At 47.7% G+C, this 15973-nt stretch overlaps 1 protein-coding gene across 6 annotated transcripts; it reads left to right on the top strand.

The window, feature by feature from the left end:
* Positions 1-146: 146 nt before the first annotated feature.
* Alg12 (ALG12 alpha-1,6-mannosyltransferase) lies at positions 147-14832 on the top strand. 6 transcript variants are annotated; one of them, XM_021638960.2, is made up of 11 exons: positions 148-292; positions 1409-1490; positions 2542-2729; positions 2803-2935; positions 5311-5484; positions 6085-6279; positions 8247-8350; positions 8969-9192; positions 13614-13783; positions 13867-13942; positions 14094-14832. In XM_021638960.2, the coding sequence occupies exons 3-11, from the start codon at positions 2565-2567 to the stop codon at positions 14323-14325; spliced, it is 1473 nt and encodes a 490-aa protein (XP_021494635.1). In that variant the 5' UTR covers positions 148-292; positions 1409-1490; positions 2542-2564; the 3' UTR covers positions 14326-14832. The 6 variants fall into 6 exon arrangements, with proteins under 6 accessions (XP_060244842.1, XP_021494635.1, XP_021494634.1 ...); XM_060388858.1 differs by lacking the exon at positions 1409-1490 and adding an exon at positions 1091-1168 and having other exon boundaries at positions 166-986; XM_060388857.1 differs by having other exon boundaries at positions 166-986.
* The last annotated feature ends 1141 nt before the right edge of the window (positions 14833-15973 follow it).

A 15973-nucleotide genomic window follows, 5' to 3' on the forward strand; every position in this document is an offset into this window, starting at 1 on the left:
ATTGGGGTTCGCCACGAAAATCCACCAATGAGAAGGCCCCGGGTCAGCATCCCGCGAGAGTGGGGCGGGACCGCGGTCTTCTAGCCTGCCCTCGTGTCCCGCCCTCCATTCATAGCCTGTGGCGGCCATCTTTACTCCGGGCCCAAAGAGCCCGCCTCTGTCGCTAGTCTGAGCTATGGCGGCCATGTTAAGCCCGGGCAAAAGACTTCGCTTCTGGACCGTGTTTCCGCAGCTCGCTTCCTGCTGAGGGCAGTCTGCTGAGTTCGGAGGGGTCATGCGGAGAGCGGAAGAGGTTAGCATTCGCCGCCGGGATTTGGGTACTCGGGAGGTGGCGGCCAGGCTGGGGCTTTTCCGAGCGGGCCGTCTTAGCGCGCGTGGTAGCCTTTGAGTTCCTCATCTAGGGGCTGAACAACTCACCTGGGGATCGGGCTTCTCACTTAGAGACTGAGCGTGTTCCTGGGGGCATCTCACCTGAGACCTGGACCTTTCCTCCGTTCCCCACCCTCCTCACCTGACGGCCGCAGCTGTCACCTGTGAACTGAGCTCTGCATGTTGGACCGGCTCGATGTGGTTGAGGGTCCACAAAGTAGCCAACATTTCCACGGGGGCCTCGGGCAGTGGGCTCACGTGACCTTCCGAACTTCAGATGGCTTGAGTGAGGAGCAGTATGCATTATCTGAATTTTTGGAGAACACCTGTTTGTACAAATAATACAGCTTCGTCTGGTCTTTGGTTGACAAGTAGGCCTCATTTGCACCAGCTCAGAGCCACAATGTGAACGAATGATTCGGACAGTTTCCGAGGAAGCCTTGGAATCCTAATTGACAGGGACAACAGTATCTTTGAAGCGTACTACCTAATCTGAGGTGCCCTCCTTCTCGAAACCACATTTGCTAAGAATATGGCTTTTTTGAGCTTGGCTGCTGGAAGGCGATTAGCCATATGTCTGGCCAACAGCTGCCCTGCAGCTTTCCCCCACTCCCGTGGTACGTGTTTTTTTATGTACTAGCCAATATCCACCTCGTGTTGTTTTTTGCTCTTCGTTGAGTATTCCAAACTCACCCTGGTCTCCTGTTGTCTTTGAAAATAGCTGCTGTTGGTCCTCAGCAGAAAACACACCCCTTTCTGCCTGTGAGGAAATGTCCTGACTGGGAGGGAGGAGGACTGGGTGAGTTCTATGGATAATATTCACCCTAAAGCTTGGTTTTCCTTCAAAGATGTGCAGAGCAGGTAGTTGGAACAGCTACGTCGGAATCTCTCAGACAGCACATCCCACGCTGCTGCCTCAATGGCTTGGCTCCTTCACCCTTCTTTCTGAGACAGGGGCTCACATAGCCAAAGCTGGCCTGGGACTCTGTATAACCAAGGATGACCTTGAACTTCTGATCCTTTTGTCTCTGCTTCCTAGGTGCTGGGAATACAGACACTACCAATGCACCAGTGTAGTTCTGGAGACTAAGCCCAGGGCTTTGTGTTAACAAGTTGCTCAGGTTGGCCTTGAACTCTTATTCCTCCTGTCTCAGTGTCCCAAGTGCTGGGATTATAGGGGTTCATCACTATGCCCCAGTCTGTTTTTGTGCCAGGTTGAGAACATAGCGTACACATTATTCCATAACCTGACCATTTTCTTTTAGTCAACAGTCACACTTTTCCAGGTCAGCGTGTTTTATTGTCTAACACAGCCGGCCAGGTGGGGTTGGGTGTTGGCCAGACTCACTGTAGCCTTGAAACCACACTTGGGAGAAGCAGTTGCCAGCCGTGTTTTATTACGCTCTGCTAAAGTCTCATGATTGCCTTCATGCGTGTGGGCCATTTTCTTGATTGATGATATGGGAGGTCACTGTGAGTGGTGACATCCTGGGCTGCTGGTCTTGGATGCTCTTACAAGGCAGACTGAGCAAACCACAAGGAGCAAACCAGTAAGCAGCGCTCCTTCTTGACATCTGCATCAGTTCCTGCCTCCAAGTTCCTGCCTTGATTTCCTTGCGTGGTAGGCTATAAGCTTTAAGATGAAACAAACCCTTTCTTCCCCAAGTTGCTCTTGGTCTGGTATTTTATCACAGAAATACAAACCCTAACTAAGACAATAATTATTATATTTTAAACGGTTGGGGCTGGTGAGAGGACTGTGGTTACAAGTGCTGACTGCTCTTTCAGAGGATCAGGATTCAGTTCCCAGCGCCTACACAGCACCTCACAACTGTCTGTAACTCCAGATCCAGGGGATTAGATGCCCAGATATACATGCAGGCAAAACACCCATACACATAAACATTAATTTAAAAAAGTTAAAAGCTGTAGTGGTCAGGGTTCTCTAGAGGAATAGATCTGATAGAATGAAATATATATATATATATATATACACACACACACACACACACACACACACATACACATACAGTATTTATTAGAGTAGCTTATAGGCTGTGCTCCTCTTTGCCCCACATCTTACCACTGTGACCTCAAGAAGAATTTTAAGGACTCTTTCTGTCTGAATGCATAAGGTAACAGTGTTAATTTCTTGTCTTTCGTCATGTGAAGGTACATGAAATCTAAAGTTCTACATGGCTGGCAAGAAGTCATCAGGCAGGCAGCCACTGCTGCTTCTGGGACTGTTGGTCACTGTAGCTACCGTCCATCTTGTTGCCTGTCCCTACACCAAGGTAGAGGAGAGTTTCAACCTACAGGCTACACATGACCTGCTGTACCACCAGATGGACATAGACAAGGTGAGGCACTGCAGGGAGCTGAGGTGTGCTGTACTTCCCCAGCCTCTGCACTGACCATTCTCTCTCCTTGCAGTACGACCACCTTGAGTTTCCTGGAGTTGTTCCCAGGACGTTCCTTGGGCCACTGTTGATTGCAGTATTCTCCAGCCCTGTGGTTTATGTGCTTTCATTGTTGGAAATATCCAAGTTTTATTCTCAGTTGACAGGTAAGGACCTCACAAGGGTGAGAACTGTGACATTACATGTGGGGTGGGGAGGGGAGAGTGGGAGATGTGAGGACTCACTGTAGCCTTGCAGCCAGACTTGGGACAAGCAAGCAGAAGCTATACCTTAGACTCGGCTGAAGTCCTCATGACATACTTTAGGTGCAGGGCTAGAAGACAGTGCCAACTGCTCCTGTCTCAGCTCGGGGCCTCAGTAACACACAGCCTCGACTGTTAAAGAGTCTGCACACTCTACAGGGAATGTGCGGCAGACTTCGAGGTCTGAGGTCATCGCGCTGGTCCTCATACAGAGCTCCTGAGCCCTTCTCTGTGCCCTTATGAGTACTTCCTAAAGTTTTTCATTGTTGCAGAAGATTTGACTGGTAGATAAGATCTACTGGTAGGAGAGAATACAGTATTTTAGCCAGATATATGATGTGATGATCAGACCAGAGCATTGAACGTTTTTGTATCTTCAGATATTTGTTTTGGGGTATTGAGAACACTGTGGCTCCTGTTTTTATTTATATTTGCTTATTTGTTTATTTGTTTGTTTTAGTTTAAGTTCAGGGTCTCACTGTGTAGCACAGGATGGCCTAGGACTCAGTTCTCCTGCCTCATCCTCTGACAGCTGGGATGGCAGGTGGATGACACCATACCTGGCTTCTCTGAGGTGTTCTAAAATGATTTCTGCATGGGTGACAGACCCAAGACACTGCTGTGCTGGAGATCGGAGCTCACTGCTTCTGTAGCTGATACCCTTACTTTTTTATTTTATTTTTTTTTTAATGTATGTATGTGTCTGGTACCCATCGTAGTTGGAAGAAGAGCCAGATCCCCTGGAACTGGAGGATTTTTATTTTATTTTATTTTTATTTTTTTTATTGTAGACATAGTCTCACTATGTAGCCTTGGCTGTCCTAAAACTCACTTTGTCGACCAGACTAGGCTGGTCTTGAACTCATAGAGCTCTGCCTGCCTCCGCCTTTCTAAGTGCTATGTCTAAAGGCGTGCACCATCATGCCTGATCTTATACTAAGTTAAGAACATTTGTGTGTACACATCCTGCCTGACGTTTTTAGCCGACAATCACACATTTCAAATTCAAAAAATTTGATTGTGTCTAACACAGCTGGCCATAGTTAGAGTTCAGTTTGTCTAGCCTATGTGGAAAGCTTTAAAAACTGAATTCCCAAGAGACATTCAGCCCACTTCTCAGAAAGGCTGATTAGGATAGGGAGCCCTGCCACTGCCCCGGCAGCTTGTAGGTCACAGCCTTGGTGTTGGCGATCATCAGGAAGCCCCAAATGTAGAGGCAGCTTGTAGGCCTCATTCCCTGAAGGAAATCTGTGGTAGTTTTGTTTGGGGCAGCTAGGTGTGCCCACTGCCTTTGCACAGTGACATTTTCCCCCTCGGCTGTTGTAAGCCTGGGATTTCTGATGATGCCAGCTCCTGCAAGAGGCCCAAAGATTCTTCTCAGGGTTATGGTAGCCATCCGAGAATGGAGGTTGTGTGACCAATTGTCTTTGTCCAGGGCTCTAACAGAAGTTTGGGAAGATGGAAAGCAGGAGGAGCCCTAGGATTCGGGTGCAGAGTGAGCAGATGGGACCTTGAGGAAGTAAAGAGCTTTGCCTGGGCACTGTAAACAGAAGTGCTAGACAGGCTCCCTGCTAGCATCGGGCAGAAACCAAACCCAGACCTTTGTGGACACAGCTCCCGAAGTGAAATATCTGTGCTTTGAATCCATGAGCATGCAGAAAAAGGGAAGCCTGGTGCTCACTCTGAATGCCTGGGTCGGCTTTTAGAAGTCTGCAGCTCCCGTCCTGCCATGACTGCCAGCTTCCTGTGCCGTCATTTTAGGACGTGGCACCCACTGGCTAGTAAGGCTCGTCTACTCTGAGAATATGTGGACTGGCCCTGTTCAGAGGTCCCTGACTCACCTATCTTCAGAAGATCACTTCCTTCAGGGACAATTCCCATTCATCTTCCCTGCCCCTGCCTCTGCCGCTGGTGTTTGCATGCATCAAGATCTGAATGCGTTATAAGTTGGATTTGAGTTCAGCCACGTCCTCTATATCCCCTTGCCAGAGGCCACTGCTTATCCTGCCCTTCCAACACTGCTCTCCAGCTTTGCCCAGCATTTGACAAACAGACAGCTAGTTCTGTGGGGCTCAAAGTCAGAAGCTTGGATGGTGCAGGTCTCAGTGCAGACACAGGCCCAGGTCCCTAATGGCCACTTCTGGTACCAAATGTGAGGTCCAGGTAGTATATTGGCACTGGCTGGCACTGTGGTTGACACCCAAAGAGCCCCTGGCTTCATCATCTGTGTGTGCTGTTGGGTAGCTCACATCAGTGACTTTGTTGCTCATTTGATTTAGTCAGAGGAGTCCTTGGGCTTGGTGTGATTTTTGGACTCTGGACGTTACAAAAAGAAGTGAGACGACAGTTCGGGGCCAAGGTGGCAGCCATGTTCTGCTGGATATCAGCCACACAGTTTCATCTCATGTTCTACTGTACGAGGACACTGCCCAACGTGCTGGCCCTGGCTGTGGGTATGTAGCTTCAGGATGTACCTTCTGACCCCTCACCTCAGCTAAGCACTGACCCCCACCTCATGGGCTCCTCATAAACTGCTCTGGGTCTCTGTTATCAAAGCAGGCTTACTTTCTAGAAAATCCTACCTGGAGCACCTGTGTTCATTCCAGAAGGCATTCTGTCTAGGCAAGTAGGCTTCTCTAGGGTTTGTCTGTGTGTAGTTTGGTTTTTGGTATTTGGGGGCATAGTCTCACTATGTAGTCCAGGCTGGCCTTTGAGTGCTAGATCCTTCTGCCTTAAGCTCTGCAGTGCTGAGCATTACAGCTTCTGTAGGGATTGTGTGTATGTGTGTTGAGTGTTCTGCTGTATGTTATTTAAGCGTATCATGTCCTTATGTACCTGCAGAGGCCAGAAGAGGGCATCAGGTCTTCTGGAACTGGATTTCCAGGCAACTGTGGGCTGCCATGTGGATGCTGGGAGTGGAACCTGGGTCTTCTGCAAGAGCAGCCAATTTTTAAATTGCTGAGCCAGCACTCCAGCCCCCATAGAGGGATTTGTGGGTGTGTGTTTTATAATAAGAAAGTGAGTCCCCCTTATCTGTGTGTTTTGTTTTACAGTTTTACCAGCCCTCACAGCCTGGCTGCAGCGTAGGTGGGCCCGCTTTATCTGGCTCTCAGCCTTTGTCATTATTGGCTTCAGAGCTGAGCTGTGCATGCTGCTGGGCCTTATGCTGCTGCTGACCTTGTACCAAAGAAGAATGTCTGTGGCCAGAGTGTTCCGGCATGCCATCCCAGCAGGGATTCTCTGTCTAGGCAAGTCAGCACCTCAGCTTTGTCTGTGTGTATTTCATGTTCAGTGTTTGCTATTTTGAGACAGAGTCCTACTATTTTAGTTGCTGTTCTTTTGTGACGAGACACCATGACCAACGCAGCTTATAAAAGAAAGCTCTTGATTGGGGCTTGCTCACAGTTTCAGAGGGTTAGTCCGTGCTCGTCATGGTGGCAGGCAGGCAGGCATGGCGTTGGAGCGGTAGCTGAGAGCTTACATCCTGTTCTACAGGCAGCAGGCAGAGACAGTGAGATTGAGCCCCAGCCTGGTGTGGGCTCATTTGAATCCTCAAAGCCCAGCTCCATTGACACACCTCCTCCAATAAAGCGACACCTCCTAGTCCTTCCTAAACTGTCCAACAACCAGAAACCAAACATTCAGATTTAGTAGACTATGCGGGCCTGTCTCATTCAAACCACCACACCCATTGTATAGCCCAAGCTGGCCTCAAATTTGAGCTCCTCCTGCTTGAGCCTCCACAGCACTAGCATTACAAGTGTATCAGTTTGAAACTTGGTGTGTGTGTGTGCATGTAGCATCCAGAGGTCAACCTCAGTGTCCACTTTGGTTTTTTTTTGTTTTTTTTTTAGGGTTTTTTTGTTTGTTTGTTTGTTTGTTTGTTTGTTTGTTTTTGAGATATATTTAATTCTATTTTATGGGTATGGGTATTTTGCCTGCATGTTTCTGTGTACTGTCTGTGTGCCTGGTGCCCATGGAGGCCAGAAGAGGGCATGAGATCCCTGGAACTGAAGTTACAGACAGTTGTTAGCCACCGTGTGGGTGCTAAGACATCTCTCCAGCCCCATACCTGGATGGATGTGTGTGTGTGTATGTATGTATATATATATATATATATATATATATATATATATATACACACATATATACATACATATATATCCATTTGTTTTTTTGAGACAGGGTCTCTATATAGCCTGGAACTCGCTTTGTAGACCAGTCTTCCTTGAACTCACAGAAATCCACCTGCCTCTGTCTCCCTAGTGCTTAGATTAAAGGCATATACCACCACGTCCAACTCATACCTGGCTTTTTATGTGGGTTCAAGGATACAACTCAGGCCTTCCTGCTTGCAAGGGAAGCTCTTTACTAAGCTGTTGCCTCAACCCTTGAGACTTGTTTTTTTTGTGTGTGTGTGTGTGTATTATATTTAGCTTGTCTGTGTGTATGTGTGCACGCGCGTGTGTTTTGTGTACATACATGGCCACACATGAGCCTGTGCACACCACAAGGCACTTTGGAGGTCAGAGCACAACTTGTGGGAGGGAGTTCTCTCCCTCTGCCATGTAGGTCTCAGGGGTTAAACTAGGTCATCAAGCTTGGCAGCAAGAGCCTTTACCCACTGAGCCATCTCACTGGCCCCCAAGAAAACTTTTTAAAGCTTTTATTTTTTATTTATGAACGCACACACACACACGTGTCTGTATATGGGAATATGTGTGTGTGATCGTAGGCACCTACAGAGTCCAGAAGACTGTTTTCTTGGTATGGAGTACAGGCAATTGTTTGCCTTCTCTGTGGTCCTGAGACCTGAACTTGGGTCCTCTGAAAGGGCAGTATGCACGCCTAACTACTGATTTATCTCTCTAGCCCTCTTTTTTAAAGATGTAAATAAGACGATCTGAACTGGCAGCACTAGAATATCCCAGTCCTGTCCATAGAGGTGGCTTCTACTCAGAAGCCTGCATGTACCCACTGTCCTTAAAGTTGCTTGGCCAGGCAGGAAGAGGGCAGTGTGTCCTGTGCTGGGGAAGACGCTTGATGATTAATGGTGTCACACACCACCAGCTTTTTTCATGGGAAGCTGCTGGCAGTTTTTGTGGCCATGCGGCCACTTTGTGAGGACAGTTAAGCACAAGGCATCTGTGGGTTGAGGCTTGAGTTTTATAGTTGGCCATATTCCTTACTGAGGACACTTCTGTTCTGTTATTAGGGCTGACGGTTGCTGTGGACTCCTATTTCTGGCAATACCTTGTATGGCCAGAAGGAATGGTGCTTTGGTACAATACTGTCCTGAATAAAAGTTCCAACTGGGGCGTATCCTTTCAGTATTAGAGTAAGAGAGCACGGGCTAGTCAGCGCCATGGTTCTGGCCTCCGTCTCCTGACTCCCTGTCAGCCAGCTGGTCCAGCACAGGTAGGGTGGCTGTCTGAGGGTCAGGGCAGGAGCTTTTGCTGTGGCTCACACCTGAGACTTGCTGCCCATGGGTGGTGCTGAGGCCCATGCTACCTTCTAGCTATCCTGTGGCAACATCTCCCTATGAATCACCTAGTCTAACCCATGGTCCACAGGGCAGTCTGCTTCTTAACACATTTATCCTGGAGTACTTCAGACAGACTCATGGTAAGGAAGGACAGCCTAGCTATGACTTGATGACATATTGGCTTTTTCTACTAATATTGTGAAGAAAGGAAGGAAAGCGGAAGGAACTTCCTTCCCATAGTGCTCAGGGGCCCTCACTTGTACTGTGGCTAGGAAGGGTATGCTGCACTCAAAATCAGTCATCCCCATACCTCCTAAGCAGGCCTCTGACGTGTCCTTTGGCATAACTTCCTTTGGGGCTACTTCAGCCTTTATGCTGTTACCGTCCTAGTTCCATTATGGACAGTGACTCTGTCTCTGACATACTTGTGCCTCCTTAACCCCAACCTGAAGACCTCCCCACTCCTGTGGTATTTCTACTCTGCCCTGCCCCGAGGCCTGGGTTGCAGCATTCTCTTCATACCCCTGGGTGCAGTGGACAGGAGGACCCATGCACTGTCCCTGCCAAGCCTGGGATTTGTGGCTTTATACTCACTCCTCCCACACAAGGAACTGCGGTTCATCATCTATACCTTCCCTGCCTTCAACATCATGGCTGCCAGAGGCTGCACCTACATGTGAGGGCTCCATCCTTGACATTCTTGTCTGCGTTTTCATTTTGACTGTGTTTTTTGGGTTGCTGATTGGAATTACCTGGTTGATTAGGTATTTTTACAGTTTCATTAGAAATAGGTTTGCTGTGCTGGGTAGCATATGCCTTAGGAGGCAGAAGTAAGTGGGTCTCTGGTTTTGATGCTAACGCGGTCTACATAGTGAGACCTTGTCTCAAAAAAAGAAAAAAAAAAGTAAGTTTGCAAGTTTAACATGAGTAGAGCTGTTTTGTTTTGGAATCAAATTTGAAATTTATTAAGTTAAAAAAAGATTATTTGGTTTATTAAGGAAAAAAAAGTTATGTGCTTAAATTCAAGGATTGTCATTGAGTGTCCTTGTCACTTGAGATTTTTGACAAATTGTATGTCTGTGGTCCTCAGAGCACCAGGAGGCCTCTGGGCAATGCTCAACGCCTCTTGCCCTGCTTTTGAGTCTTGCTTCTGTCTCTACCCAGCACCTTGCTAACTGTCCCAGAGCTGGTCTTGGGAGACATGGCCAAGGTAGGCCTTCAAGACTGAGGGAGATAGCTGGTCCTGGGATGGGTTCCAAGGCTCTGAATGATCCATCAATCAGGTAGAAGGTGTTGGTCATGGCTGGAGATGAGGTGGTGCTTTTGTTCATCGTGGGGCACAGAGAGGCTCCAGCTGTGTTTCCAGCCTCTTGGTTTCCAGAGGCTCCTGAAATAGCCCCACTCGCTAAGGGCCAAGTGTTGACACGTGAGTGTGAGGGGCCCTGTAGTGGTTTGAATTAGAACTGTCCCCATAGGCTCACCTATTTGAACACTGGTTCCCAGTTGTTGACACTGTTTTACTCTATTCCTTAGTTGGGGGGATAGAGTGGGCTAAATTGTGCTAAGAATCTATATTTAAAATTTGTTTGGTTTTAAAATTTGGTTAGTAGCCTATTTTTTTTTAAAGATTGTATTTATTTATGTATATGAATACTCTATCTGCATGTACACCTGCAGGGCCAATAAAGGGCATCAGATTCCAGTATAGGTGGTTGTGGGCCCCATGTGGTTGCTGGGAATTGAATTCAGGACCTCTGGAAGAGCAGACAAGGCTCTTAACTGCTAAGCCATCTCTACAGCCCCTGTAGACTATTTTTTAAAGGGTCAAAGAGCACACATTCTTCTCTCTGGGCTGCACAGTCTCTGTCACAGCTGCTAACACCATTGTTACCACCATTGTTGTTTAAAGTCAACCTCAGACCTTGAGCGCCATGTGAAAACAGACAGTGAGCGCCATGTCCCATCAATGCTTGTTTACAATATTTCCTTTAAAGACACTGAGGTAGAACAGAAGAGAATCCAGAGTTTATTTTGGATGACCTGAGCTACAGCTTGGATACAGGGGTTCAAGCTGAAGTGTGCTATGGTGTTATAGCCATAATCAGGTCTTAGAGGCACCCTCAGGGGTGGGAGGGTGGGGATGGTATTGTCTACAGCAATCTAGATGGAGCAGGTGTAGTGGAAGTTAAACACTTGGGAACACCAGCTTGTGCCATCCCTAGCTGGGATGGCTACAGAATGAGTTCCGGATCATGCTGAGCTATAGTCAGAGCCTTTCTCAAAAACAAAAATCAGCAAAAGGGCTGGGGATGAAGTTCAGTTTGCAGAGTACCTGCTCAGCGTGCATAGAGCTCTCTGTTCAGTCTCCAGCATAACATAAATTAGGTTCAGGTGTACAGGCCTGTAACCCCACCATTCAGGAGGTAGAGGTTCAAGGTCATCTTAGGCTATATAGCCATTTCAAGACTGGCCTGGACTACAGGAGACCCTTTCTAAATAAATAAATAAATGGCCCTTTATCAATAAATACATAAATAAGTTTAAAATCTACATCAGTGTAGGTGAGTAGCAAACTGACTTAGACAGAATGACTTAGAGAATACACGTAAAGCTGTTCCCTGAAAGTGACCAAGAAGACTAAAGATAAAGACATTTGGGCTGATGAGGTGGCTCAGCGGTTAACAACACTGGCTGCTCTTCCAGAAGTCCTGAATTCAATTCCCAGCAACCACATAGTGCCTCATGATCATCTATAACAAGATCTTATGCCCTTTTCTGGCATGTGGGTATACATACATTAAACACTCATACATTAAATTAAATAACATGCACATATACATACATACATATATGTATACACACATACACACATACATACATACACACACACACACCAGCACTGAAGGAGGCAGGGGCAGGTGAATCTCTGAGTTCAAGGCTAGTCTGGACTACAGCAAGTCCGGGACAGCCAAGGCTACATAGAGAAAACCTGTCTTAAAAAACAAAAACCATCAAACAAAAAGACATTCTTGGAGCTTGGGTATGATAGTACACACCTGTAATCCCAGTGTTCAGGAGGCCAAGGAATGGGTGGCATGGGTAAGAGAATGCTCGCTGTCCAAACATAAGGGCCTGCATTTGGGTCCTCAGCACCTCTTTAAAAAGCTAACTTCTAACTCCAGCGCTGTGGTAGTGGTGATGGGGGACAGAGACAGATGGATTGCTAAGACTCAGCCTAATTGAAAAACTGGCAGATTCCGTGTTCACTGAGATGCACTGTCTTAGAGCAATAAGATGGAGAGAGGTAGAGCAGGACACCTGATGTCCTTCTCTGGCATCCGCACAGCACACCTGGATGCCTGCATTTGTGCACCAAGGTGCACACATAGTTACTCATTCCCCAACCAAAGTCAGTCTTAGGAAGGTAAGGGGCCTGGGGCTAACCCAGGCCCCGGTGCAGGGTTGGGCTCGTCTCAGCAGGCAGCCACAGGGGGTGTGAGACTTGGCTGCTCATGTCGATCATGCTGAAAGCTATCTCAGTATAAGGCACCCTCTCGAACTCTGCGGAAGTCTTGAGTTGCTTTGTGGCATTTGTTTATACACAACAGAAGCAAGCAGTGACCTGGACTTCTACTCTAAGCAGTGATGTGGTGCCTTTTTAAACGTCCCTTGAAAAAGCTAATACAAACCTGAATTAGCATCTTGAGTGAAAATTTGTTTTTACTTATTTACTTTTAAATTTCTATGTATGTGCATTATTGGGTCCGTGTGCGCACATGCCGTGGCTTGAGTGTGGAGGTCACAGGACAAATCTTTGGAGTCATCCTTTCCAGGTTTATGTGGGTTCTGGGGACTCAGGTTACCAGGCTTACAAGGCAAGTGCCCTTTTAGTTGTTTTGAGACGGTCTTGCTATGCAATCCAGGCTGGCTTCAAATTTGCCATCATTCTTCAGCCTTCCCCGCACCAGGATTCTGGGCCTGTGCTCTTGCATACAACGTGAAGTTTTCAGATGGAATTTTGGTCATGTTGGTTACTTAAGTTTTTTAGGGCAAGTTTAGCCTAAGGTCAGGACCCCCAACAGTCTGCCTGTGCCCATATGACAATTAAGAGTTGAATGAGCACATTCAAAAGAACAGATGACAGAGCTTTAGGTTTAAGCAGAATTAGCTAGGGGCAAGAGGTATGCATAGTTAAGTAGCCGTGGTCACAGTGTGGTCTGGTTGATCATTGTCTCAGCTCTGGTTCTGCAAGGTGGTGAGATGACAGTCCAGTTGCTCTGAGATGAGCACTCTGCTGGGAGGGTGATCTCATCAGGGGGTCATCTGTCTGTGGGATTAGAGCAAGTGGAGACTTACGGCACCTTCTGTGGGTTTGGGGCAGGACATTGGCAAAGCTGACAGTAAGATGCCTCAGTTACTGTTTGTGCCTTTGGCCTTGAATGAACATGAAATGGGTTAGCTATCATCAGCTTGTAGATAGACTCCTTGAAGATTTGATCTGTCTTCACCCAGAATTGAACAGGTGAGGGACCCAGAGTCTTAAGAAGATGCAAGGCGGTGGTGCTGCACGCCTTCAACCCCAGCACTTGGGAGGCAGACGGATGTCTGTGTTCAAGGCCAGCCTGGTCTACAGAGTGAGCTTCAGGGCATCCAAGGCAACAATGAGAAGCCATGTCTCAAGAAAACGATCAACCAATCAATCAATGGGGCATTCAGAAAGGGCCCAGGAATGCCAGGCTTGTCTGCTTTTCCTTACTGTATGGTCCCACGTGAGCCGGATGCATGATGTGCATATGTCATCTGTATGATTAGCACTGTCACACTTCCACATGAATGTTCAGCATGGACTGGCAGAGCCAGTGGCCCCTACTAAGAAACCAGGGCAGAGACTGTCTCCAGAAGTAACCACAAATACCTTTTCTCAAAAGCAGTTTCACAGCTCTTGTTCTTTGGCTGATTCTCCAGATATAGCCTTGATTAATATAACTGCTTTTAATGACTTGGTGACCTTGGAGTGGGTTGATATTCCAGATGTGCGTGGATACATTGGTGTTCTTGCCACCATATGCTTTTCGTTTACTGTCATTCTTTTTTCAGCCTGAATAACTATAAAAAGTCTTGGCTGTACAAGGTGGGAACTCTGCTCGTGATAGGACACTTCATGGTGAACACAGCACATACAGCCACATCCCTCTATGTGTCCCATTTCAACTATCCTGGTGGTGTCGCGATGCGGCGGCTCCATGAACTGGTGCCTCCCCACACAGGTCGGTACAGGTGCTCCTAGGGAACCAGCCTGGACCTTCGTGAGGTGTCATGCCGGTGTCTAACTGAGATTTGCTTTTCTTAGATGTCCTTCTGCACATTGATGTGGCTGCTGCCCAGACAGGGGTGTCGCGGTTTCTACAGGTCAACAGAGACTGGAGGTTTGTTTCTGAAGCGCCGTAGCTGCAGGTGGAGTTGCTTCTCACAGAAGCCGCCTAGAAGGCACTCCAATGGCACCTAGGTGGTGGGGAGAGGTGGCATGAGGCCTAGGTGAAGACGAGTGCGTGCTTACAGCTGGCTTTTCTCTCCCAGGTATGACAAGAGGGAAGATCTCCAGCCTGGAGCCGTGGCCATGCAGGACTACACGCACATCCTCGTGGAGGCAGCGCCTGGTCACGTGGCCCTCTACAGGGACACGCACCGTGTCCTGGCTAGTATTGAGGGCACTACAGGTGTGAGCCTGAACCTGACAAAACTGCCCCCCTTTGATGTCAACCTGCAGACGAAGCTGGTGCTTCTGGAACGGCAGCCTAGGCCAGTCTAGAAGGATGAGCTCTCCGGGAGCATCAAGTATGGCCACCTACTTAGTGAAGACAATTCAGAAAAACAGCAAAGGGCCAAGGACTACAGCATGTCCTGGTGTCGACCTGCCATAGCCACACTTAGGACTCACGGCTGGGACCGTGGAGCCCAGGACAGTAGCCTCTGCAGACCTGTCTGCATGGTTAGGCTCATTTATATTCACAACTATTAAGAGTTGGGGAGGAAATGGGGAGCCAGGCTAGAACAACCTGCCACCCTAATTCTGCAGTGACTCTCGGTGTGTATGTCCTGTCCCTGAACCCACTGTTGCCCATGGCCTCAGGAGACTACAGTATAAACCCAGAGCTTCAGCACAGGGTAGACAAACACACACACACACACACACACACACACACACAGCACCCATTATTTCAGCTGTTATAGTCTAAGGCATGTCATCCTCATTTCAAATTAATCCTTAAAACATACACATGCTCATAAAGAACAAGAATAAAATTACGTTTTCTTATATTGTGTCTTGTTTTGTGGTTACTTCTGGAGACAGTCTCTGCCCTGGTTTCTTAGTAGGAGCCACTGGCTCTGCCAGTCCATGCTGAACATTCATGTGGAAGTGTGACAGTGCTAATCATACAGATGACATATGCACATCATGCATCCGATATGCAGGCACATACCACACAAGCTCATGTGTATACAGATACCACACATTCATAGCCTGGATAGCACATTCTGCTAAGATAGTACACAGCTATAAAGCTGTGTGTGTGTGTGTGTGTACACTCAGATGTATGCAGGTATATTACGGCTAGGGGGCAATCTTGAATTTTTTTTTAAATTTTTGTTTTATGTGTTTTTGTGTTTTATGTGGTGTTTAGCCTGCATGTATTCCTGTGTGAGAGTGTCAGCTGTTGGAGTATAGACAATTGTGAGCTGCCATGTGGGTGCTGGGAATTGAACTAGGGTCTTCTGGAAGAACAGTAAGTGCTCTAAACTACTGAGCCATCGCTCCAGTCCCGGTCTTGGGTTTTGTTCCTCAGGCACCATCTACTATTTTTCTGTTTTCCTGCAAGTGAGCCCAGGGACCTACCTTCCAAGTGCTGGAGTTATAAGCATGTTCCACAGGCATGCTTGGGTCCCACCCCACCACCAAGTAGTTCTATGGGTTGAATTCAGGTTACCATGCTTGCAAAGCAAGCTGTCTTCCAGCTGTTTATAAGTCTTTGAGAGCAGGTGGTTTGAAGCATAGCCTTTGGCCTGTCTTGCTTACCAGTGCACACAATCATGACATACACCACAGATGTTTCCTGATGCAGTCCTCCATGGTGGCGGAAGGGCAGGCTTCAGACTCCAGGCCACCTCCCTGACCCCCAGCCAGCATTCTGAATACCCACCCCCCAGCCACTTATTTCCCTGTTGTTACCTGTACATGTGTATGTGTGTATGTCTATGTGTATTGTCTTTTGTCTCTGTGTACATGTGGATTACTATGGTTTACTACTTAACTTCCACGGTCTGTAGGTCATCCTTAATGCTGACGGGTGAGATGTGCCCAGTGGGAGCCCTGTCACATGGTGCTTGCCTATGACATGGCCCCTTTGAGCATTTCCAGGTGTATGGTACTCTCAGGTGTGTGTCCTCCTGGGCCTGTG

Source organism: Meriones unguiculatus, chromosome 8 (assembly GCF_030254825.1).
Source record: "Meriones unguiculatus strain TT.TT164.6M chromosome 8, Bangor_MerUng_6.1, whole genome shotgun sequence".
NCBI classification, from domain to species: domain Eukaryota; kingdom Metazoa; phylum Chordata; class Mammalia; order Rodentia; family Muridae; genus Meriones; species Meriones unguiculatus.